Source organism: Lagopus leucura, unplaced genomic scaffold, assembly GCF_019238085.1.
Source record: "Lagopus leucura isolate 7727_CA_CO unplaced genomic scaffold, USGS_WTPT01 Super-Scaffold_100035, whole genome shotgun sequence".
Classification (NCBI taxonomy): domain Eukaryota; kingdom Metazoa; phylum Chordata; class Aves; order Galliformes; family Phasianidae; genus Lagopus; species Lagopus leucura.
The window spans coordinates 453447-478716 of record NW_024962284.1 but is presented as its reverse complement, the minus strand read 5'-3'; the positions used below and the strand labels follow the sequence as shown (position 1 = coordinate 478716).

The 25270-nt window shown below is 45.4% G+C and overlaps 2 protein-coding genes across 4 annotated transcripts in view; both read left to right on the top strand.

Moving 5' to 3' along the window:
• PTDSS2 (phosphatidylserine synthase 2) overlaps positions 1 to 15710 on the top strand; it is a 35897-nt gene extending 20187 nt beyond the window's left edge. For both annotated transcript variants that reach the window (XM_042882672.1, XM_042882673.1), the window contains exons 6-12: positions 877 to 927; positions 3215 to 3328; positions 4584 to 4702; positions 5401 to 5515; positions 7575 to 7720; positions 12268 to 12453; positions 13274 to 15710. In XM_042882672.1, the coding sequence (XP_042738606.1) occupies positions 877 to 927; positions 3215 to 3328; positions 4584 to 4702; positions 5401 to 5515; positions 7575 to 7720; positions 12268 to 12453; positions 13274 to 13418 (876 nt within the window). In that variant the 3' untranslated portion in view covers positions 13419 to 15710. The remainder of the gene's footprint in view (positions 1 to 876; positions 928 to 3214; positions 3329 to 4583; positions 4703 to 5400; positions 5516 to 7574; positions 7721 to 12267; positions 12454 to 13273) is intronic.
• Positions 15711 to 17750: 2040 nt separating this feature from the next.
• On the top strand, positions 17751 to 24934 carry SYT12 (synaptotagmin 12). Of its 2 annotated transcripts, XM_042882786.1 has the most exons (8): positions 17751 to 17822; positions 19344 to 19411; positions 20410 to 20603; positions 20976 to 21353; positions 22213 to 22428; positions 22526 to 22646; positions 22848 to 22981; positions 23584 to 24934. In XM_042882786.1, the coding sequence occupies exons 2-8, from the start codon at positions 19375 to 19377 to the stop codon at positions 23755 to 23757; spliced, it is 1254 nt and encodes a 417-aa protein (XP_042738720.1). In that variant the 5' UTR covers positions 17751 to 17822; positions 19344 to 19374; the 3' UTR covers positions 23758 to 24934. The 2 variants fall into 2 exon arrangements, with proteins under 2 accessions (XP_042738720.1, XP_042738719.1); XM_042882785.1 differs by lacking the exon at positions 17751 to 17822 and having other exon boundaries at positions 18498 to 19411.
• The last annotated feature ends 336 nt before the right edge of the window (positions 24935 to 25270 follow it).

Here is a 25270-nt window from a genome sequence, read left to right as displayed (position 1 = left end):
TCTTGGCAAGCAAATGGAGATGTCTCTTTGTATTCTAATTACGTTGCCTGAGGAAGGGGTAGACTTTAACAATCCTTATTTCTCAGCTTATTGATGGAAATGCCTTGCCACTATGAGTTGCACTTAATTTTGTGCATAAGGAACTACCTGCTTCCTTGAGGCACAGAGTTCAAAAGTTGCATGTTACGAAGCAGCCCATGATTTGCACTTTTCTGAATACCACAAAGTGTCAGGAGGTTAATGTTTTTTGCAGGCAACTATAGGAGACTATAAATTCAAGGGCAAAGAAATTGTGATGACTCTCAACTCCATGACTGTGTGAAATCTGTAGTGTTTGTTAGCAATGAGCATTACTAAATCCTTTCGGTCTGCCATACAAGTCTTCAGTGCATCAGGAAGTGCAATAACTGAGAGCTATAGTAGTTGTCTTCCTCTAGTGTTACACCAGCTGTGGATGGAGGAGAGGCACTTGTTGCCCATGGATTTTTGTGGGCAGGTTTGGTAAGATTTAAGAAGCTCTCCTGCACACAAGATGAGAGTATGGTGAAGAAATGTATGTTCTCACTTCATTATATCTAATTTGAACACCTTCTTCTTCCTTCCCCTTGGAAAGCAAGGAACATGACATTTTGCAATAAGAGGGTAGTTTCTATCTTATCAATAGTCTTAATTCCAGTTTCTGCCCTTCAAGCTTCCTGACTTTGCTTTAAAGATAACTTATATGCTCACTGTACTTAAGAACAGAGAAACTCATAATAAAATGCATTTGTGAGGAACATCCAAGTTTTTTGTTTGTTTTTTTTTTTCCTGGAAAAAAGTAAGATTCAGTAGTGTATAATTGTACTGCTAAGTGACGTTCACTCTTGTTTGTTTTAGGACAAACTGGATGGATTTGTTCCTGCTCACTTTTTTGGCTGGTACCTGAAGGTAAGAATGAGTCTTCTATTACATTTCTGTTACAGTGCTCATCTTCCTTTTAAAGCATGGCTGCTTCTCTTCTAGTGATACCTGTCTTCATGATCAATTCTATCAGGCAGTCATGTGTGAACTAGACTAAGTGTTCATATTACATGAAAGACTCTTAGGTCATCTTATTTGTTCCCAAACTAACGTTACGTTGACAAGCTCTTTCCTTCACCATAACTCATTTTGAGGTGAAATCAATAGAAGTCAAATCCTTTACTTCTGTAGCAAGATAAACTCCTGAATGACCTTTGAATATAGAATATGGGGATGAAGACTGTTCAGAAAAGGGAGTGAAAATTGATTGCTATGTAAGCATAGTTGATGCAAGCATAATGATAAATACATTAGTACCATTCCAAGGTAGGATTTTCCCTGTTGTGTCTAAATCAGGAGTTTAAATCATTATATGGGTACTTTTAGTTCTTGTTACTTGTTTATGTCAACTGTCAAAGAAATTCCAGTTGGCAAACATATTCACTACATCTTTTACTAAGTGCTTTGGTCTAAATATTAGCTTTGTTTTTTTAACCTGAGCAAGCTTACTGTAGCTAACCTTACTCTCTCTGCAGACTTTGTTTATTTGCTTGTTTGTTTTCCTTGTTTGTTTTCTGTTTTGTTACTTTATAAGATCAACAGAAATAATAAACTGAAAAGGCTCAGGCCAGCTTAAAAATAAGCTGCAACTGCTGTTTTGTTTCTCCCCTTGAGAATTGCAGATGTGTTGCTCTGTATGTGCTTTTTTTCCTCCATAACCAAAAAGTGTAGTGCTAGACATGGGAAGAGCTTGGCTTTAGATCAACGTATTGGTGTTTGTAAGACAAATGTCTTACTCTCGTTTAGTGTACAGTATCTTCATCTCAGATAATTACATTAGAAGCATAAATATCAAAATAACATTTCAGCCTGTATTTGTTTTTAAAGTTGTGTCATACTGAGAACTAATGTCTAAGTAGGCAGTGCATGGTAAAAAGCTGTAAGGGAGTAGTAGCACACTCCTGAAGAGCTAGTCAGGGAGAGAATTCAAGATGCCAGTCTGCTCATTATCTGTCTTGGTCTGGAAGAATCCTAGCTTTGATTAAGGAGACTTGTGAGGACATTTCTGCAGAAATGCTCAAGCTGATAACTGTTTGTCAACCTGCAGTCTGATTTCAATTGTTCAGCATGTACACCAGGTGCTTGTTTCTGTGTTACTAAACCAGAGGGAAACTGGCAGCTATGTGTCTTATCTGATGGTTAACTTTTTTTTCTATAAAAAGCTGGAAGCTTGGTGTGTTGTCTTTGTAGAAATGAATGTGTGGTTTTATATTGTCCTTCTCTGTGGTTTTGTTTTGCCCTGTTTTCAGTACTGGACTCTTACACTGTATCTCCAAGCACCTGAATAGCAGTAGTGAAAATGGATATGCCTCGTTCATCAGAAATTGCTGTGGGCCTCATCTGCTTTTGCATTGTTCAGATTGTGTTTTTGTGTTTCTCCTGTTTTGACAGTAGGCCAAGATGATGCATACATTTTAGGACTGCTGCTCTGCTGAATCTTAAGTTTGATTGTGAGACGGGTTGCTCTTCCTTGCTCAATCTAATGCACTGGTTGCTACAAAGCAACATCAAGTGTCCTGGCACAATCAGGGCTGAGGTGTAGTGCAGATGACTCCTTTATAGTTCGCATTAAGCAGGCTTTGATAAGCTTTTATTTGGATCAGCAGAATGGTACTACTGTGGTGGTCAAGCACCTACTAATTTAATTTACTTAATGTAATTTCCTTCCCAATAAATTCCATCTGCCTGCCTTTATTCTTTCATGCAATGGTTTTAATATAATCTATGGTTGTCAGAATCTTTCCCCTCTGTTCAGAGGCCTGTAAAAATTAGGCTTTACTACATCATCACAGCATGAAAATACGATTTTCATGAACTTCCTGATCCTTTTCTGCTTACTAGAGACAAGGTATTCAACTGCAGAAGTAACTGGTAAGCAAATGCAATGTGTCCACTCTTCACTCACTGAACACTCCATGTTCAGAGTTCAGAATTCTCGTATTCCTTAGATGACTAGTTTTGAAATAATTTGGCCATATCCTTTGGCAAAGCTGTTTCTCTATACTGTATGGAGTTTTTGATTTCTAAAGGGTGTTAGTGGTAAATGGTGTGTGGTACTGCTCTGTCCAGTGTGGAAGCATTTGTTTTTGTAATTGTTTTCAGTATGTTGTGCAACTATTGTGGATCTTTTGAAAGATTTTTCTCCCTTTTATAGACACTGATGATTCGAGACTGGTGGATGTGCATGATCATCAGTGTAATGTTTGAATTTCTGGAGTACAGTCTGGAACACCAGCTTCCAAACTTCAGTGAATGTTGGTGGGATCACGTATGTACTGCATAAATCATGATTTTTTTTTTTTTTTTTATAAACTGAGGTATATATTTTAAAGGGAGGGAGCAGGAAGTGGTGAAAATTATATTATATTCATCACCAAAAACATTTGTATAAACACTGCAGCTCAGGGGCTTTGACTGTTCTCCGTGTTGAACTTGTAATTTTGCAAGATTTCAGACTTCTACATGGAATGGTAAAGATACTCTTTGTGGTTTAGTATTTGTTTTGCTTTACTCCATACCAGCTAGAGACTCTAAGACAAACATTTTCAAATATTTGATGATGGTACAAACCATAAAGTTGGAAATTAAGGGAAAGATAAAGCTTAGTGTTTATAGTTTCAGGTAATTATTTTTCTTGTCTGTTAAGGAAACAGGCTCTGTTCAGCTTATATCCAGCTCTTCCTTCTCTGTAAACCTGTCTTTACTGTGTTCTCTAAGCAGTAAATTACAGTGTTTAGAAGTCTTTGTATAGTGTGTAAAAAAAAAAGCTTTGGAAACACTAAGGTTTGACCTTCCTGAAAAGCTGCATGGTCGCTGCACTTCGGAGTCCAGAATGGTTCATGTCATAAAACATTGCTTGTGAGTATTTTTGAAGCTAGAGGGACTACTGTGATCTTGTTTCCCTATGGAAGGAACAAGCTCTATTGCTTAAATGACACAGATTTTTTTTTCCATTATTATTCCATTTCTTATTAAGGCTCATGTGAATTGTAAATTGGTTACTAAAGCAATCAAAATTCCTGCATTCAGGGCATGCAGCTCTGGTTCTTACATTCTTAAGCTTGTACAGTTCTTTCTGAAGCTTGCAATGATTTGCTTCTTTGTAGTATTTATGAAAGTAAATACGTATTGTATCAATACTGCAAGCAGAAGGTAGTTTGCTTTCAAAAACTTCTGAGGAGGTTAACACCGTGTTCCTCTTCAAATAAAAAGATTTCTTTTTTTTTTTTTTTTTTTTATTCAGCTCAGGGGCTCCATCTCCAGGATTAATGTTTGGCAGAAAGGCATAGCATGAGGAGAAATGACTTATTTCATTTCACATCCCAATTGTAGAGATAAGTCACTTCTTCAGGAGGCAGCCTAAGTTTTAAGGAATATATTAGAAGCATTTTCAAATGCTTTTATGGTGTGTTTCAAAAGTTATTACTTAACAATGTGGAGATGAACTGATAGTGAGTGGGAAGAAGTTTGTTCTGTAGCAGAAGGAATGCTGCATCACTTTTTTTATTTTCTTCTACTTTCAGTGGATAATGGATGTGATCTTATGTAATGGATTAGGAATTTACTGTGGGATGAAGACTCTTTCTTGGCTTTCTTTGAAAACATACAAATGGCAAGGACTTTGGAACATTCCTACATACAAGTAGGTTGGCATAGAAAGCAAGTCTGCACACAGTAGCAGTGTGCAAAGTCTGGGGCTCTGTGTTAAGACCTTGATTATGAATAGGTTATTCTGTTAAAGTGAATTAAAGAATCCACTAATGTGGTACAGCATGGAAGCTTGTGAATGATAAGGTTATCTAACTTGCAGATGACATTATTAAAAATAAACGTGTTTGTCATGAGCACTGCCTGATATCTAGGAATGAGGACATCTTGTAGGCATGAGGTTATAAAATGAAATTGTAACTGAAGGGGCAAGAAACCAAATCAGGATCAGTCTCTTATTTGTAGCAGGGATCCTCATGCAAATAATGCCTTCCTAGTAATTGTAACTTCATACTAATTGGGCCACTTAAACTAATAACTGTAAATCCCACATATTCTTCTGCCAGTGGTGAGTTATCTTTTTCTGTAGTGTGTTCTTGCTCAGCAAAGCAGAATAGAGGAACTGCTTAATACAGTGGATGTGGTGTATTAAAACTTAAAATGATAGCAAGTAGCAGGCTTTTCCTGGAAAGAAAACCAAGTCAAAGTCAAAATAATCTCAGTAAGCATTATTTTTATGCAGTAAAATGAGGTGTTTTGCATACGTGAATCAGTGTCAGAAATGGAAATGATGGTAGATGTCTCTAATCTGCCATTTCTTAAAATTCTAACAGTGTGTTGTCTTTCTTTCAGAGGTAAAATGAAGAGAATTGTCTTCCAGTTCACCCCATATAGCTGGGTCAAATTTGAGTGGAAGCCAGCATCCAGCTTACGGAGATGGCTAGCAGTTTGTGGCATTATCTTTGTAGTAAGCAAACTTCTCTGTCTTGTCTTCTCTGTCATCTGATTTAATACTTTGTAATCTTTGAGCAACTACATAGGGTAACTTAGGCTGACACTCTGGCATGGTGATGTTTCTTTACTTGAGGAGATGACTTCTGAATCCTGCAGAAAAGTTTCCACATCTCTGGTACCATCTACAGATTCATTGCATAAATATTTTTTCTTGCTGTGCAACGCTGATTAGCAGTATGAACAATTTAAACTGCTATTTATACACAATTCAGTGTGTAACATCTACCAAAAATGTTGCCTTTGGATGAAATGGCTTTTTTTTCCCTCTCTGTGTTAAACAGATAGAATACCACATTACAGCTGGAGATAAATGTGACCAAAGCCTCAGTCTGCTGTATGTTGTCTGGACATATGCCTCCTGAAGTGTGCAGTTTTTTTACATTTTTATTCAGACTGAAATTTTAGTTGATTTAGCCATCTAAGGGCTATACTGTGGGAATGCATCGTCTTGATTTCCTAAGATCAATTTCATGATTGCAGGTATCATATGTGGCACGGGTGTGGGGGGTAAGCTTAGTATTTTAAGATGCTTTTCTTCCACTCTTGCCTCTTGTCAGTTGGGGCCTTTGGCCTCTGTGGTATCCATGAGATGGTACATGACCCAGTTTTGAGCAACTTGGATTTATGTCAATTCAGTGACTGGGAAATTTAACTTGAAGACAGAAACAAATAATAACTACGGAAAACTTTGATGCTTTTAGTGATTCCATATACGATGAACATTCACTACAATGGGCTTCTATATTAATACTGTGGTACTGGATATAATTGGTTTGTGTTTTTTAAAGAGTTAACTAGAACAACCTACTTGATCATCTTGAAATATATGAAATATGAATTCTGGTGGTGGCTTATTCGAGTGTCTGTTCACTGAGGTTCCTTGTTAAGGTTTGCTGAGTGAGCCACATCAGTCAGCTTGTAAGGCATCACCGCCTCTCCTTCATCTCGCACTAATGTCAGATTGCTGATTGTACACTGACTGTAACTAAGCAAGCAACATAAAGCAGTGCCAGCAGGAAGCGTTAGTCAGTTTGCAGACTTGGTCAGGTGAATGCAAGTTTAAATGACACATTTTATGCTACATAAAACATTTGCCGAGTTCATGTAATGCAACAGGCTTGTTGAGATTCCTGTACTTTATGGAATAAATGACATATATATATGCCTGTATAGAAAGTACGTGTTTCCTTCAGTGATTCCTTTGTGCATACTCCAACTATTTGCAGTCTGAAGAAATCACGTTTTTAGGTGCAGGAGTAGATTCTGTTGCTGAGAGGTTCCCCTGAGTTTATATTAGTCTTTTGGATAGTATTTCTTTTAGCAAAGCATAGCTTCAGCTGACTTCCAGTTTATGGACAGCTTCATGTATTTGCACGTACCTCTCTATTAAGCAACACTTAAGGCCTTTTATTATTGTTTCTTTTGAAATGGGAAGCCATTGTCTACTTGCTCATTTAATCACGTTGTCAGAGCAGCTCACTTAAGAATGTTTTGCTATTAACGTGCTCCAAAGTTGGCTTTGGCAGTGGTGTTGCTATAACTGTGTTTAACAATGTGAAGCAAACATACAGAAGCACCACCTAGGATGCTTTGCTTATGCCTCTTGATTTGCTTTTTTTTTGTTTTGTTCCCTAAGTCAGATTTTAAATGATAGTGAAAGGACAAGTTTTTGCTTCTAGGGTTTGTTGCGAGTTGTTTTAGAAGTACTTCAAATTCCTGATAAACTTGTTCAAATCTAGAAGCAATGCTTGGCAAGGTTTCTGTTGCATCCTCTGCCCTGCGCAAGTGCATACGTTTTACTACCTCTTCCTACACATTTAAAAAACAAAAAATTAAAATTAAAAAACAACCACAAAGCAACAACTGTTCTTGATCACTGTTGCAGCTGATGATAGTGGGCTCAGTGATACCAAGTAAGATATTGTGGAGTTAGTGAAAAAGTTGGGGCAGGGAGATTCCAGGCTTCGTTCAGTGAAATCTTCTGCATGTAATTAAAATGTACTTTCTCTCAGTTTTTATTGGCAGAGCTGAACACATTTTACTTGAAGTTTGTGCTTTGGATGCCGCCAGAACACTACTTGGTCCTGTTACGGCTTGTCTTTTTTGTCAATGTGGGAGGTGTGGCTATGAGGGAGATCTACGACTTCATGGATGACCCGTAAGCCAGTCCTCTTGTGTATATACCGTGTCAATCTTCACTTGCTTTATTTTGAATTTGCACTGGTTTGCTCCAGCTTGTTGGCATCCATCACAGCTTGTCAAGAACAAAAAGATCCAACCTCACAGCATCTTCTTTGTTTTCTTTTGGTTTGGAGGTAAAGTTCTGAACGCATCTGGTTAGAGAAGAGCTGTTATTAAGGGCATTTCGTGTGCACTGTTTTTAACATCTGCTTTTTATAAGTTATTGCTCTTTTGAGACAGTGATGTGTAAATTAGCTGGAGTGCCACTGGCTTGTGGGTGGAGGAGTACTGAACTCCATATTCAGATTGATAGCCAGGAACTATAGTCCTTAGTAGTACCTTCTAAGGACAACAGGGCCTAAACTCAGAATCTGTTTCTTAGAGTTGCTTCTTTTCTTGAACTGTCTTCCAGCTAGTTCCTGGTCCCCTGGAGCTTTCATGGCACCCTCTTGCAGACTAGTAGACCTTTTAGCAAAGAATTTTGCACCCATACACAACAGTGCACGTACTTTCAGACTGTTCCTACTTAAACATCGTATTTGTCCTTGCTGCTTTTTTCTGCAGACCATATAAGACCAGAGAATGCTTTGTTCTCAAAATCACATTTTCTTTTAAGTTTCAGTAGTGATGTCACAGATTGCCTGAGCCCATATCTTAAGTCTAAGACAACATCTGGCTTCAAGAAGTGTTCATTATCTGTCACTGACCAACACAAAAAGTGTCTGTGTTCAGAATTTAGGGTTCCAACATTCTCTGAAGATCAGTTTCCATTGCAAGGCTTTGACTCCTAGAACTGGAAAGAAGGGTCAACTCATATTGCTTAGGTGGATTTCGGGACATTCAGCAGTGGCAGGCTGCTCCCCTGCCTTTGGTGTTGGACCTACTGGTTTGGGACGTGCCTCCATCTCAAAGGTAAGAAGAAATCTCTGCCTCTCATTGGTGAGCTCTTTTCCTTAGAAACACTCCCCCATCTTCTGGTCCTTGTGTTTGGGTTGGAAAAAAACAGCTCCTTTGCCCTGTATTCGACCACATGGCATGGCATTGAAATATAGGAGAATCATCAGTCACCAGTGCCTCATTGCTGATTCAGTTTGTTGCCATTCTCTCAATGAGCTGGAGAAATTCATCAAGCAAGCAGAGACTCTCATCCTGAAGTGCATGTCTTCATCATTGCCACCACCAGTGTTCTGTTTCTCTTGGTGGGTAAGGTGATTAACTTCCTCTCTTCTGAGGTTCACGGCTCTGCTTGATGCACCACAGACCTGACCTCACCAAACTGTTCATGAAACATGGCAGAACCTCACATATGATCTTACGTAGTACCTGCTCTGCAAATATTTTTTGCAACTGGACTTTGATTCTTTTGTGTGTTTCATGTTGCGTAAGCAGAGATGATCTTGCCTCCATTTTACCAACTTAACTGAGCCAAGAACTCAGTGAAGTTGCGTGATGGATTCTTGCTGTTGTGTTGTAGGAAGAAACTGCTGGGGAGGAACAGGCTGTACTGGAAGCTCCTAGCTAACAGCATATCAGAAACATTCCTGACTTTTTCCTTTTGGAAACTCACTCAACATCTTAATGGACGAAGGTTGGAGTATTCCACAGACCTTCCTTGTCAGAACTGTGGCACATTGCCTTGTTTGTTATTAATGGAATTGTCTGAGATTAATCTGAACAGGCCAGCTAATGTTGTGACATTTAGTTTGGAAAGTAGTGAAGTTCAAATATAAAAGACTATTTTTCTCATTTGGGATTCTTAGTATCTGCAGGCAGTTCAAGGATGCTGGTAGATTAAGGCGAGTGTGCTGACGAAATATCTATATGTAAGGAAATACTCCAGTAAGAGTGGTTCTTGAGGCTATATTCTAACTCTTAACCTATGCTGTGCTCCTATATGAATTTACATGCTGCTGCCTCGGTTCTTGAGGACTGACCACATGAAATGTTCCTGGCCAGAAATTCCTCAGTGTAAAAGGCCTGTAGCAGTTGACCTTGCCATACATTTCTGGTTTCTAGTCTTTGTGTCTCTTCCAAGAATCTGCATTAAGGCCATGAATTATAAACTCAATCATCTAATAAAAATGGACTTTTCTGTAAAAGCTTTCATGAGTAGAAAGGCAGGAAACCAAATCTTCCTCAGCAGCCTTATTGTCTGTGCAGTTCTTCTGTGGGGTTACCTTCAGCTCTTCTGTCAGCGTGATCTCATAGGCTAGTGAAAGAAAATGATGCCAAATAAGGAAGCAGACCAGCAAAGCAAAAAGCTGACCCAGTCATCTGAACAGCTTGATTTCGCAGTGAGAGATGTGCTGTTTGTTTTTCTCTATCTGCATGTTAGAACTGGTTTCTACCCAATTAATCTCATTGGATGATCCACCTGGAGCAGTTTCTGAAATCCCTTCACCCAAGTTGGTTTAGACAGGATACTTTTAAGTGCAGTGCACTCATTCCATCTACATCAACAATAATCTATACTTGGTTTACTGTATTATATATTTTTTTTCCAGTGTATTTGGACCATTTTGTGTAGTTTGAACTTACTCATTTGTTTCAAATGTGGCTCTTGGGCCTCATGTTAAAGAAAATGTTTATTTTGTGTGCTTGACTTGCTGTGACTCCTCTGGATTCAGGAAAGCATCGCAGAAGAGGAAAAGGATGCTTTGCTTGATCTCCATGCTTAGATTCCTTCTCATGTACTTAAAATCCAAGGGGATTCGGTGGAGCAGATATGGCTGAGCAAAAGTGAAATGTCTGCTAAAGGAAAGGTGCTCTCCCCAGAGCAGCTGCTGGCAACAGAGGGGATGAAGGGAAGAGAAGCTGGGAGCAAACATGCAGTCACAGCTCCCTCTGCCCCAGCACTGTTTGAGGTGCCTGGGAGCCTGTTCAGACCTGAGCAAGCTGGGTGTTGTAGCAGCTGAAGGTGACAGCATGTCAAAAGGCTTGTTTCTCCACCTAGAAAAAGAAGCATTAGCTGAGCAGCCAGTCTCCAAGGGCAGTCCTGATCATGGATTTGTTAAGTTTTCTCTTTTTTCATTGCGTGACAAAAGTGTCAAGGAAATTCAGCTCAAAGGACTCCGTGAACACTGCGATATTCAGCAAGTTGGTTCCTCAAGCAGACATAAGCAGTCATAGGTCAGAGTAGAATATCCTATTCTGTAATGCCCTATAAGTAATGCAGAAGTATCTGAGCATACCCACTCCTCTCTCCCCAGCCCAATGAAGGTTTATTGTATTTCTTAGCTCCCCATCTCCTTTGTCCCATGTGAGTAATTCTGCCACTTCACACTGAGTTCCTCCTAGATATGTTTAATTCCACATCTTGTATTGTGATAGGAGTGGAATAACCTGGTAAGCTGGACAAAAAAAAGAGAAAAGGCCTGGTAGGAAAATGAACTTCAGAGCACACTCTAGTAAGAGAGGGCTGGGCCCCTCTGCAGACTAGATTCAGAAGCTGTGTGATGGAAAAACAGAAATTTAGTGGAAAGAGAAATCATCTGCAGCAGTCTCTGCAGCACATCCATGTGCACCAGTGGTGCTATAGTGAGTAGATTTCAGTCATTCCAAGGCACTGAAGAGGTCTTGTGCTGCCCAAACAGAACCACACCGGAGATAGAAATCGCCTGGTCTGAGTTAGTAAGCTGTAAAAATGTCGATTCCAGGAATGACATAAGGTCAAGAAATGGAGGATCTAGCTGACTTTGATCAACTTACCAAGATTTCTAGCAATAATCTATTGCTCATAGGGGTGCTGAGATATCCTGAGGAGCGTTCCATTTTTATGTATTTCCCATGCAGGGGTAGGAGACCTGAAAGACAGTGAGTGCATCTCCAGTCTGTTGTTCTGCCATCACAGCCTCTGAGTAGATGTCTTGATTCTGCTGGAGTTTAATTTCTAGCACTGATTGATGACTCCTTAACTAGGCTAGTACAGAACAATGCAGCTTCTGATTTGCTTGTCAGCAGCTGATTAAAAACAAACCCTGGGAATTAAATATGAAGCACATTTTTGTCCCAAGATTATGTCCTCCTAGAACACCCTTCTTGTGTCTTCTAGTGTCTTACCTAGTTGTTATGTTATCAAGCTTTCGTCTTTTAAAATCCCCTCAGAGGTCATTAGTGACAGCTCATTGAATACCTGTTTAGGAACAGAGTAGGTTTTAGAATGCACTTACATGGGGATTGAATTCACTTACTGCCATGTGACTTGGTATTTGCACAAGTAACCAAGGAGTAGAGCTCCTACTTCATACCTTACCCCAAATCTCAAGCTGGCTGAACAATTGGATTTACTAGTACTCTGAAAGTAGGAGTACTTTCTTGAATCAATGTTGAAGTTTTAACTTTTGAAGTGTTTTCAGAGCCTCTGAGAGGAAAATCGTGTACATGTGTACATGTAATCCAAACCAGACGTCTAGAACTGTGCAAAGCTGAAAGAAATGATTACCCCAGCGGTCCTTTTACGAAAGAATATTTCTCTGAATGCTTACTTTTATAGTAATAGTTTTGTTTTATCTATGTATGTTATAGGAAATTCCATAAGAAATTGGGTCAGCAGGCTTGGCTGGTTGCTGCCATTACTGCCACGGAGTTTCTGATTGTTGTGAAGTACGATCCCTATACGCTCACACTGTCTCTTCCTTTCTACATTACCCAGTGCTGGATCTTAGGGATTATACTCGTGCTCACATGGACGGCCTGGCGCTTTTTTATTCGGTAAGAGGTGTTTGGTGTGCTCTGTGCAGGTCTGGCCTGTGTCTTCGGGGGAAATGTTTGGACGTCTGTTCAGCAGCATGTTGGTTGTCGAATATAGGCTGTCATTAGCCTTCAGTGCCCCCTGAAGGGACACTACAACTCTTTTGGATTAGTAGAGCTACAGTGTTTTTCTCTTAAGAATTGTTAAATAAGAAAGGAGTTTTCCATGTGTGGTCATGGCAGCTTTCCTTATGGGAAACTGGTAAGCTCTGGTCTTTGTGGGACTGCATACGTCACTGTTGCTGCAGAAGCAGATGAACAGTTTAATGCCTGACTGCATCTGACTGCCCTGGCTGAATGGGGGCAGCCTCTGAGATCGATGTTTTGTTTTCTTTTGTGCTGTCATTTGGATGAGTCTGAGTTGTTTTACAGCTTCATTGCAAGAACAGACTGCTGCATTGCAATTGTGTGAGCAACAAGTGAGCCAACTTATATCTATTGGGTTTGGATGCTGTTCTGTGCAGATAAAAAAAAAATAAGCAAAAACAGCAGCACAAGGCTGAAATGATTATGGTGATCTCTGGTGCAGTAGCAGCACTCATTGATCTTGACCATGCTGGAATGATTCTGAAAGAAGTGAAAATAGCCAGACTGCTGCAAGTAGTTTGTAGTAATTCAAGTGAATCAATACCATCGGCAACTTCAGAAATGTACAGCCAAAATACACAAATGGTTTAGGTATCCCAAGGGCCCTGGCATCTGGATCAGAGTTCCCTTATTGTTTTCATAGTATGTTGAAACTGTTTATTTGCATCACTGATACATCTGCTTTTCTTTTTAGAGATATCACGTTGCGGTATAAGGAGATAAGGCGACAGAAGCAAGAGCACAAGTATGAAAAGGACAAATGCTTGAGCAATGGGGATGGACATTCTTCAATACTGGATGAACAGAATGGGAGCAAACTAAGGGAAAGGAGACTTTGAGCAGTGGTCAAAGGGCTGAAAAGAACTCATAGTGCTCAGGTTGGCCTGGTGGACAGTTTCAACCTTATCCTACCTAACTTGTAATTTTCACTGTTAGTTTTCCAAGGTGTGAAAATCGTTTTGAGGAGATGATGTCCCTTTGACATGCACACCCTTTCTAGTCACGTACACCTAGTCAGAGTCGGAGAAAGTCTGTGTAGAGGGAAGTCAGAACCAACGCCGCTGCAACGAGGTGGGATCTTCATCCAAGTGTGTTGCATGCCTTCCTTGCAAAACAAGTTCTGGAGACAAGGGGCTTTAAAACAAAGCGCAGAGGGAATCTGGCCGATCTATTTTCAGTTAACTGTGAGATTTCTATTTTGACATTTGGGCATTAGGAGCGCATGGCACAGGAAATGAAATCTGTCCTCTGCTGAAACCACCTTGAGGTGTGGAGTCAGGTTATATAATATGTTCAGCCACCCGTTGACAGAAATGCAGTGAGATAAACTGAAGCATGTGAACAAGTTGCGTTACTTGCACAGGATGTAATGCAGTACACTACTGTTACAGCCCCTCTGGTGTGGGGGTTATTGCCTTTCTCTAAACTGACTTTCAATGTCCTGGAATAGCTTACAATAATTTTATGTTTTATCACAGCTCTAGGGAGACAGAAGGCTTCTCCTTAGGCTTTTCTGTTTGCTTTTTTTTTAATCCTGGTCATCTCTTAAAGGTAAGGGAAGTTTAAATAAGAAAGGTCAGCCTGCCTTCTGTTTGCTTCATGGAGTAAAATCTATTATTAACAGAAAAATGGGAGTTACTCCATCAGTCTTAAGTTATTTGCCTTATTCTCAGCTCTTTTACATTGCTTGCCAAGAGGATTTCATTCTTGGTGTCTGCTGTGCAAAGCATGTCCTGATCTGCCATCCTTCACAGCTGTCCCGTTCCTCCTAAGGTAACTCTGGACTAGCAATCTCCTGAGTCCAACTGGAAAAGACATTCTCTGCAGTCCTGCACAAAACAGCTGTTACCGTGCTGCCATTCCTGCCAGAAGACCAAACTGAGGGGAACTGCATCCAGTCTTCCCTGAGCAGCACGTAGCAGTGGAGGTCTGCAGGCCAAACTAGACAGCGTTTTTGCTCATGACTCAGCATCTAGGAAAAGAAATTAGAAGCTTGGGCTGAGTTTTTTTCAGGGTTGTTATTCCAAAATGTAAGTGCTGCAACTGGGCATCAGTTTTGTAACCCATGCTCTAAGCCTTTGCATTGGCCTCTAAGGCGCTGATGTAACCGTATCTCCGTTTAAGTACAGTGATCTAATCTGGCTGTTGGAAGATGTTTTTCAGGGATGTGTTTATCCTGAAGGATACAACACCAGTAACACTTAACAAGGATAGCCCCCAAAATTCTAAGTGGCAGGAGACTTGAGATGCTGCTGGATAGTAAACATCCACATTTCAAATCCTTTTTGGTTGCGCATGGAGAGCCACCAAAATAAATCTGCCATTTCTCTTAGGTTTACGGAGTGACCTACATGTTTTCTGACCCTGAAGAACGGACACTTAGCAATAGGGCAGTCTTCAATGAACGGAACAGTTTGGTTGCATCTGAAGAGCTCAACAAATGAAGGAGATTTGATGGGCCCTTGGGCTGCCCCAGTTGCTTAGCAGACAGAGAGTAGGATGACCATTTTGAGAACGAAGCATCCAGCTTTGTTCTTGAGAATGTACAGTTCACTGTGGCTGCTCTTAAATCATGGTATTTTGCTGCTGTGAGGTAGTGAAGAAGGCTGTGTAACTGGGTGCTGACAAATGTATAAATGGGCAGAGAGTGCTGAGTTGAGCAAGTATTTGTTTGTATGCTGTTTCAGCCCAAGTCATTCTCATTTCTGGCTTTCCACCGTTCTTACGAACTGTTAACTGATGCTTGGTAGCTCGTACCAGTGTGTTGTGCTTGTGTAGTCCCAGGCTCAGGTCAGTATATTCCTGTTCCTTCTCTGCTGATAAACACTGTGGTCCCCCTCTGTCTCTTTGCAGTATGTCCATCAGAGTCTGTTTTGTGAGTTGGGTGGTAACAGGCACACTGAGGAGGATCTGTCGCTGTACCTTCCTCCTCCTCCCCACCCTGCCAAAGACACACTGAGGTGCTTCACAAACAACTGCTGAAGAAGCCCTGTTCCCCAGTAACAGTTCTGGAGCTTGGAATTAATACATAAAACACTGACTTTGTTTACTTCCATTTTATCAGCTTTTATGGTTAGTCTGGATAACTGAACCAGTGTAATAAAGCAATGTTTGCTGGTGTTGTTTTGGTACAATGTGTGTGTGCTCCTGCTTCATCTCGCTTGTCACTTCGCAGGGACCGAGGGCACTTGGTCTGAATTCCCTTTGGTACGAAAACTGTCAAAGGTTTTGGTGCCTTAAGGTAATTACCTTGTCCAGATGCTCAGAGAGATGGATGTTCCCTCGGCCCACGCTTGTGATTCAGGAATGCTTATTGCAGTGCTTTCACAAGAATGGTCAGCAGTGCCTCGTTCAGAGCACACCTCGTGTGTGTTGCAGGTAGTAGTGGCAGCCTGGCTCCTTGCTGATGATGGCACGATGCTCCATCAAACAGCCGCAGAGCTGCTGGAAGGTCTCTGGGCATATTCAGCACGGCACATCCATATGTATGAGGCAGTGGGGTGTCCTTGCTTGCGAAGCACTGAGTCTCGTCTACATGTTCTTGGCAGCAGCAGCAGCACCTGGACAGGTACTCCTTATGTATTTGTTAAGCCGGATGCAGTCTGCGGCAGTGGGCCGTGCTCCCCTGCGTGTGTGTGCTAGGTGATGGAGCAGCAGTGATGCTGTTCCTGCAGGGAAGTAAGCCAAGGGAGGATACAGCATCTGTTGGTGTTCTTCAGTGCTCCCTGTGCTGCTGAGACACTTCAGTCAGATTCTGGCTTCTGACCGCTACCTGAATCACCCACGTGTTCACAGTTAAAGGCTTTATCAGTTGGTGTCACTGATGTGCTGCTATTAGTTTATCCTAAGGCTTGAGCAAAGCACAAAAGTGATAATATACTGCCATCTGCTAGCAGTGTGAAGCTGATGTTTCGCAGGCTACCTGGCAGCTATGTGAAGCCAGATCCATCTTCAGATACCAAACACAAGTCATCAGAGGTGACCAAAATTCAGCCAGACTGATTGGGGTTGAAAGCAACGTTCTAGGGGTCAGCAAAGGATGAGACCCCAGCAGAGGGTGCTGGTGGCATGGCCTGCCAGAATTAATGCTCTGTTGCGGTTTTGGGAGCTAGGGGAGGAAGCCAGCGCTCCTTGGGGCTGTGTATAGCAGGAGGAAAGGCTGCATTTGGTTGGATGAGCACAGAGGCTTTCAGCAGTGAGGTGAAGCTCCTTTCCCGCTCACAGCATTTTGGAGCGACAGTCAGAACTTGGTCTGTTTTTTTTTTCTTTCCAATCATGGGAGCCTTTTAAGAAAGGTCACTGGTCCCCGGGAAGGAATTATCTGGTGGGAAATGGGTGGTGAATTTCCCAGGAACCGATGGTTTTTTGAAGCACTATACTGCTCCCTGTGCCAGCTGAGATGTTGCCCGGCTTTTCCTTCCTCCCCAAATTGCATGCATTGTGTTGTTCATCTTTCTCCCCATTCTAGCAAAGAGAATCTCTGTGTTTAAAATACTTCTCGCTTTGGAGCTAAGGTGAGGCAAGGAAAGCTCTCTCCATCCCCGCTGTATAGAATCAGGTGTAGGAGAGCTTTGGCTGATGCCCGGCTGGTGTTTGCCACAACGCGCAGCACCTACCAGCGAGCGGAGCTCTGAGTCTTCACTGCTCGGAGGGCTTTTGGGGACAAATCCCAGTAAAGCGTCGCTTGATGCTTTGGGATGAAGGAGAGGAGGGCTGGTGGGTTTCATTTCCGACCCCAAACGAGCCGAGGGAGGGGGAGGAGGACGGAGGTGGTTTCTCTCCCGCAGCGCCGGGGAGGGACGAGCAGCCTGGAAGCCTGCATTAAGGGCAGGCGGGGATCCAAATATTAGGCTCCCGGGTACCGATTTCAGTCCGCGGCCCCTAAAAAGGTGGAGAGCGTCCCTTTGGGAGAGGTGGGAGGAGGGAACGCGGGTCCTGAAGCGGGGGAACATCCTGCGGGTTGCGGGGGAACAGAGCTGAAAGATGCTGGAGGTGGGAGAAGATGCGGGACTCCGGGGCTGAGGACCAGAGCCGGGGATGATCCCAACCCGAGGAAGGGGCGGGGGGAACAGCAGCCGGTCCCGATGCGGGGCCGGGGGCTGCAGGGGGCGGGCGGCGGGCGGGGCCGAACCCCCCCAGGTGCAGCCGGGCCGCCCCGCCCGCAGTCCCCGCTCCGGCTGCCCCGACCGCCATCACCATCACTCGCTCGGCTGGAAAATGAGCTTTTTCTCCTCAAAGCGGTGGTGAGTGAGTCCCAGTTCTCGGGATGGCGGCAGAGGGAAGAAAGAAAGGGAAGGGAGGGGGGAGGGGGCTTAGGAGGTCGTGTCCGCGGCATCCCCAAGCAGGGGATGCGCGCTGCCGGGGTTTGCCCGCAGCGGCGCCCTCTGTGATTTTGGGCTGTGTTTCGGTTCCCCTTCCCGAGCTCCTCGCCATTCTTCCGCCGCCCCGCAGCATCCCCCCGGCGGGGAAACCTGGATCCCGATCCGCCGGGAGGACATCGGGAGATGCTCCCCGTGTGGGCCGCGGTGCTGAGACTGCCCGGCTCATCGCACCTGTGAGCGGGCACCGAGGTGCAAAACTCAGCACCACTTAGCAGATTTCCAACGTAGAACCGCGGAGCTGCGAACCCACAGCGGGGTGTACCATACAGGTATTGCCCGTAGAGCCCCACATCTTCAAAGGGCGTAAAATGGGGGCAGCCGGGGGGCTCTGCAGCAGTAACATCGGAGTCTGGGGCTGAGCACGGCTGAGGGATGGAGCCCAAAGCCCGGCGTTACGTTTGGGATTTATTTTTACTCGTAGTTTTGTTACCAACCAACCCACCGGTAAACTTGATCCTACTTTTCCTCCTGGCGTACTGAGGGTGAGATGGGGCTTTGTTCCTCTGGTAGGAGGGAACGGTGAGGGATGGAGGAGGATGGGGTGTGGGGACGAGCCGGGCACGGTGCTGAAGGAGAGGGCAGCCAGGGCTCAGCCCGCCCCTCGGTCCACAGCTGATGACTTTGGGGGAATGCAGCTTCCTCAGGAGGGGGTCTATAACGCCTCCTGGGTTTACTCGTGGTGCACGTAGGGTTTTGTGCAAGCAGCTTCTGGCTTCGGGTGGTCGCAGAGGCACAGAAATTGTTGTCCCTCCAATGTGGGGGAGATACTCCCATCCCTCAGAGGACAACACACTGCCATGTCTTTCCTTGCCTCGTCACCACAAGCAGCTGTCTCGTGCCCACTGTGGCTCCCAAAGGTGCCAGCAGCCTGATAAGGTGCTGGGATAGCGTATAAGGCTGAACGTCTCCTCCTGAGCAATCCTTGTTCCTTCTCTTCCGTGCCCAGGAGGGGCTGATGGGGAAATCCCATTCAATCTGACCTGGTGGCTCTGAGAGATGCCTCAAAAGCTGCCCATCAGCCCTTCAGGAAATGGTATCTGGGGAGAAATGCTTTGGAAGTAACTGGAGTATTTTTAAAAGGGGTGCTTGCCCTGTGGTGGAGCAGCTCATTCCCGGAAACTCATTCCTTGATTTTCCTATTTAAAAAAAAGCAAGCAAGCACTGAAAGGAATGAAACTTCTTAGATAAGGTGGTTATCCAGCAGGTAGAAAAAAGGTTGGGGTAAGTCCCCGTGAGGCTGCAGTGTTCTTGGCTTAGCCCACATGTGACACGAACTGAGCCCGTTCTCAGCCCAATCCTTGGTGCTGTCCTGGAGTCCGGGCTGAGCAGATTCCATACGTTCAACTTTGTCCTTTTCTCCTACTTTGTCTTCTGTGTGCTCAGTAGGCTGTCCTGCTAGTGGGGAGGGTCTGCCATGGACAGCGGGCACATGGGCAGATACCGGCTGAGCGGTGAGTATGGCTGTGAGCTGCAGAGCTGGGGAGGGCTGTGTGTGTGTTTGAGCATGGAATTTAATTTCCTGACATCAGTCTTTAAATCCCAAACTTTCCAATATTGAGCACTCTACCCTAAAAGGTGGTCGGATACAAATTGCAGCACACTGGGCTTCACACCTGGAGTTATCCAGAAACAAGAGTTGGACGGGGTTCTTTGGTCACAGTTTGGGTACAGGTGGCTGTTCCCTTCTGGCTCAGCTTTTCTGTTGAAGTGGCTCTGGGGGGCAAAGCTGCAATGGCATGTAGATGCTGCCCGGCTCTGTCTGGCCCCAAGGCAGGAGCACCACGGCATGACACAGGAGGCAGTGCTGCAGAGTCCCCGGCAGCTCTGTCATCACAAATCTCCTTTTTCTTTTCTTTCGTTTTCTTTCCCCTCCTCCTTTCCTTCTCGTTAAGCCGAGCCATCCGTGTGGCTTTAATCGCTCGGGTGATGGAGGCTGCTGCAATGCAGCAACAGCTGCTCGTGGGGCTGCCGCGTCCTGCTTTGCAGTCTTGAGCTGGGCTTTTTCCCCTCTGTATCGTCTCCTCGGAACTTGCTTTTTTTTTTTTTTTTTTTTCTTTCTCCCCCGCTGTCCCCCCGTTTCCAAAAGCATTTCCCCCCTCTTTTTCCTATTTGTGGCTCTTTTGATCATCCCAGGAGGCAGTCAGGTTTCCCCTACGGCACCAATTGGAATGCTGAGTATGTCTGAGAGGGATGGATCCGCACCCTGGGGATGGTGCAGTGAGTTCCGGTGCCGTGGGGAGCGGAGCTGGCACATGCTCACCTCACCTCCTGGGGCTAAAATCTCAGATTTTGTGCTTGCAATTTGCTGCCGAGCACCATTCATAACGCGCCGATGGGGTCAGCAGTGATTGATTCCCAGCTAATTCTGCGGGACGAGCTCCCGGCTGGGATACAACGTGGCCAAGCTCCCTTCCTTGGGACGTCTGACACTGTCTCTGTCCCCTCGCAGCCACCGCCAGCCCCCCGCGCTGGGAGATCGGCATCTACGCGGCAGGAGCGCTGGCGCTGCTGGGCATCGCAGCTGTCAACCTGTGGAAGCTCTGGCGTTCCGGCAGCTACCCTGCGCCTTCCCCGTTCCCCAACTATGACTACCGCTACCTGGAGCAGAAGTACGGGGCGGCGTATTCAGACATCAAGCACAAGGTAAACCATAAAAAGAATGCAGGTGGAAAGTTGGGCTGACTCCATTCCTCTTGAGATACACGCATTGGGGCAAAGTGGGGGAATGGTTTAAGTGGGCATGATGGTCACGGGCTGATGGTTGGGCTTGCTGGTCTTAGAGGTCTTTTCCAAACTTAATGATTCTGTGATGCCATTTGGGGACATAATAATAATAATGATAATGTAATTATGATTTGATGGTTGGACTAGACAATCGTAATGGTCTTTCAAAACCTTTAGGATTCTGTAGTTGTGTGAAAAGCCATTATGTACCCCAAAGTGCCTTGGAGCATCTTGGCTGTCCTCTTGTATGCAGAGGGAGCGAACTCACTGCCTGCTTCTCCCTCCTGGCAGCGTGGGGCAGCGCTGGGCTCAAAGCTGTTGCCCAGCCGCAAAGCCAGCCTGAGAGGCACCAACACCTGCGAGAGCATCAATGAGCTGGGCAGCCTGGAGCTGATGAGCAGGGACCTAGGGCTGGCCCCCTATGGCCCCCTGAAGAAATCCGTCTCAGCTGACTCGCTCAACTCCGTCTCATCCATCGGGAACAACTTTGGGCAGGATTTCACCGTGGGGCAGGTGGAGGTGTCCATGGAGTACGATGGAAAGGCAGCCGCCCTGCACGTCAGCCTACTGCAGGGCAAGGATCTGCTGGAGAAGGAGGATGCCCGCTTTGAATCTTGCTTCATGCGCATCAGCCTGCTGCCAGCCGAGCAAATTGTTGGCATCTCCCGGGTGAGCCCCTCGGGCTTTTTGTGGAATCCCTGAGTGGTTGCTTTGGTTTTGGATTGCTTTCCCTCTCTGCATGAGATGGGTGGCCAAAAAATTTTGCAGGATTGGGTAAAAAGGCAATGGGATGACCTTAATATTCTCTTCTCTTTCTGTGAGCATGGCCACTTTTGGAGCAAAACCTGTTATTTAATACCCCCTTGGGAAAGCAGCACCCCCCAGGTTCCTTTGGCACCTGCTTTTTGCAGAGGGATTTTGCAATGCATTTGGGGCCCGCAGCTTGATTTCATCAAACTGTTCCTGAAAAGAGCATAAAGCCTCATCCCACGGAATAAACCCACTTCTATGGGGGTGGAGGTTCCCAAAAAGGCAGTGAAATATCCTCCTGGCACCCTTTTAAGACCATTTTTACATCCAAAGATCAGGCTGAGTATTTATGCTCCAGAGATATTTATTATTTAGCATCATTATTTATAATTCACCAGCCCTATTTACCATCTTTTGCAATCTTGAGTTACAAAGACAGTATTTTTTTCCTTTAATGCTCTGCATTATTATTATTATTTTTTAATAATAACTTACATTTCTATAGTAGTGTTCCTACAGATATCCCAAAAATACAACATAGGCTGTGAGCTGGGAGTCATCAGTGGTATAAAGCAAATCTTCTGCCCATCTGGTTTTCCCCCAGAGGTACTTGAATCCCTTGGGGTTGCAGGGGCTGGTCATACCATGTGTTAAAAGTGGACCGACCGCAGGGATCGTCTACAAGGATTTCAGCATCGAGGTCCCAGCGGGTGTTGCCATGGTTTTACGGTTAGTGATGGTGCTGGCTGTGGCCCTTCTCCAACTCACTCCTCCACAGATCCAGCGCGGTGCCTACGCCGTGGCCTTCAATGAGCGCTTCTCCATCCCACTGGACCCTGTGGCACTGGAGGAGGACAGCCTGCGCTTCTCTGTCTTCGGTATCGACGAGGATGAGAGGAACATCAGCACCGGTGTGGCGGAGCTCAAGCTCTCTGACCTGGACCTGACTGTGCGTCCCTTCAATGCTTGGCTCTATCTGCAGGACACGAACAAGGTGAGGTGGGGTGATGCTCCTTGTGCTTTGGGGTTTTGGGGGTTTTCACCCATTCCCTCATCCCATCTGGTGGGTGATGGCACGCTCTGTCCTGCAGGCAGTCGACACAGTGGGGGAGATTCTGCTCTCCCTCAGCTACCTGCCCACAGCCGAGCGGCTGACGGTGGTGGTGGTCAAAGCCAAGAACCTCATCTGGAGCAATGGCAAGGGGACTGCAGGTGAGCGTGGGGCCATCTCAAGGCCCCAAAGCTTTGGGTTGGACATGGGTGCTTGTCCTGGTACATCCCAGAACTCTCTGTGAGTGCTTGTTGGAGTAAAACCAGTCTGGGGACAACCCTGCTGGATTGGGATGCGGTGGGTTGGGATGGCTTTCAGCATGGCTGACACCATGGTTGTTCTCTCCCCTTGGCCCTGAGCAGATCCCTTTGTCAAAGTCTACCTGCTGCAGGATGGGAGGAAGATCAGCAAGAAGAAGACGGTGGTGAAGAGGGACGACACCAACCCTGTGTTCAACGAGGCCATGATCTTCTCAGTGCCGGCCATTGTGCTCCAGGTCTGTCCTGCTACTCCTTGGGGACCACAAACCCCTGTGGATCCAGTAAGGACTTCCTGGGATGGAATGAGAGTCGTAGGAGCTGTGGTTGTGCATATGCATCAGTGGGATGCGGTGGTATGGGAGATGGGCACATACAGAGTATGGCTGAGCATGTAGGGATAAGCATGTATGATTTTTGGGTATGGATGATGCAGGGGGATGGGTAAGTATTGGGATATTGTGTAATACATAGGGTATGGCTGCTGGGGGAGATGGGTACGTGTGACATGAGGGCGAATGCATGTGTGTGGGGTGTGCTTGTGTGTGTAGGTGGCTGCATATATGTGTTTAGGGGATGCGGGGGAAGTAAGGTGGTGTATAAGTATGGGATGGATGTATACATAAAGGCTATAGCTGTGTGTGAGGATGATGTGCATATATAGTTTTCTACTATATGGGGAGGACGTAGTGGTATGTGTATGGGCCAGGTGGGTACGTAGGGGAAAGCATACACATAAGGTATGGCTACTGGGCTGATAAGCACGGGTAGTACAGGGGGTATGAGTGCAAGAGGTATGTTGTGTAAGTGCTGACAGCCATCACTCCATGCACCCCTGCAGGACCTGTCCCTGCGGGTGACGGTGGCTGAAAGTGGCGAGGATGGCCGTGCTGACAACACGGGCCACGTCCTGATCGGCCCAGCAGCCAGTGGCATGGGCATCACCCACTGGAACCAGATGCTGGCCACGCTGAGGAAGCCTGTGTCCATGTGGCACCCGCTGCGGAGGAATTAGGCTGCTGGCGGGGGCACCCTGCACACCTTGGGACCCTGTGCCCCAATGCCAGCTCTGCCCTGGCCACAGTGGCCAAGTGCCACTGTCTGGAGGTGAAAAGTCAGAGATGGCCAGAGCATCCTGCTACCAAAAGCCTCCACTGGGAGGAGGAGGATGGAGAAAATCCTGTCCGCACCTCTCCTCATCCGCATGCGCTGGGGGCTGCTGAGGGACCTGCCGAAGATGGACCAAAACCAGCAAAATCCTCCTCAAACTGCTGTCTGGGTGCCAGCCACAAGCTCCTCAGCATCCTGCATGCCCTCTGCTGGGCCCCCAAAACCAATGGTGACCTCAGATGTGGCCTCTGAGGGCTTCTGAGGGGACATGGGATTCTTTGGAAGGATTTTTGGCAAGCGGAAACAGAGAGGGGTGATAAAGTGTTGGCATGGTGCAGTTTCTCTCAGCATGTGTGGTCTTTCTGTTGGGTTTCAGAGGGGTTTCAGTGTACTGCACCAGGGCTGAAACCCTCCAAATTCCAATGAAAAAGGGAAAAATAATAGTAGAAAAAAAAGTTGTTGTTATATATCTCTTTTTTTCTTCCATCATTTTTCTAGCAGTGTCAGTTTCTGCTTTCCTACTGGCTGCCAAGGGCTGTCTGTCCCCAAACGTCATGGGTTTGAGGACAGGTCCAGGCTGAATCATCCCCTAAAGGCTAAATGTGGTCACCCCAAACCCTTTTCCCAGCTTAATTAACCCCGTGGATTCCCTAGCAGCAGGGCAGTTCTACAGAAATAGGAAACACCCCCCAAATTTTGTATTTTTAAGCTTCACAGGGAAAGGAGAGGAAAAGCTCTTTAGATGCCGTCTGCTCATGGGCTCCCAGCCCAAACAAGGTCTTCTGGGTAAGATCTGCTGCTCTGGGGAACCAGTTCCCCCTGTTTTCCGGAGGTGAACAGATGGAGGGATGCGTGGGGCAGAGGATGCCCTGGGGCCGTGTCCCTCAGCTTTTCCCAGCCTGCAGGTTGCCAGCAGGAAGCCAACAGGGAAACTGGGGCTCTTTGGGGGCTGTTTGCCAGAGTGGTGGCTGTTTGCCAGGGTGAGCTGGGGAGGGGATTTTGTTCCTTGAATGGTTTGAGCTGAAAATAAACAAACGTGAGTGAGCCATTCAACCTGATTAAAGACAACATCATGGTGGTACCCTGAGCTGGCACCAATTTTCCTCTCTGCTCCTCTGCCTGGCTTTTATTTTGCAATTCCCCTACATAGGCTTCTTCCCCCTAGCTCATAGGTGCCAAGATTTCCTTCTCCCACATGCTGGCTCTTCCTCCTCCTCGCTCCTCGCTCCTCCCTCCAGGAGCCCCCATGTCCCATCTGCCACTGTCCCTTGGCCCTGGGACCAGGGTACAAACCAAGGCTGTGCTCAGAACAGCTCTGCTTGGGATTGCCAGTGCAGTTTGCTGAGGGATGAGGAGAAGGTTCTGTTGTGGACTTACGCTGTTTTTTTTTTGTGCGTATGGACATTAGTGCACTGGGA

Bases quoted from the DNA above. Each gene is read 5' to 3' on its own strand.
- SYT12 (XM_042882786.1), top strand. From the start codon at position 19,375: ATGGACAGCGGGCACATGGGCAGATACCGGCTGAGCG. The intron at 19,412-20,409 runs GTGAGTATGGCT...GTCCCCTCGCAG, and splicing joins GGGCAGATACCGGCTGAGCG to CCACCGCCAGCCCCCCGCGC. The intron at 21,354-22,212 runs GTGAGCCCCTCG...ACTCCTCCACAG, and splicing joins AAATTGTTGGCATCTCCCGG to ATCCAGCGCGGTGCCTACGC.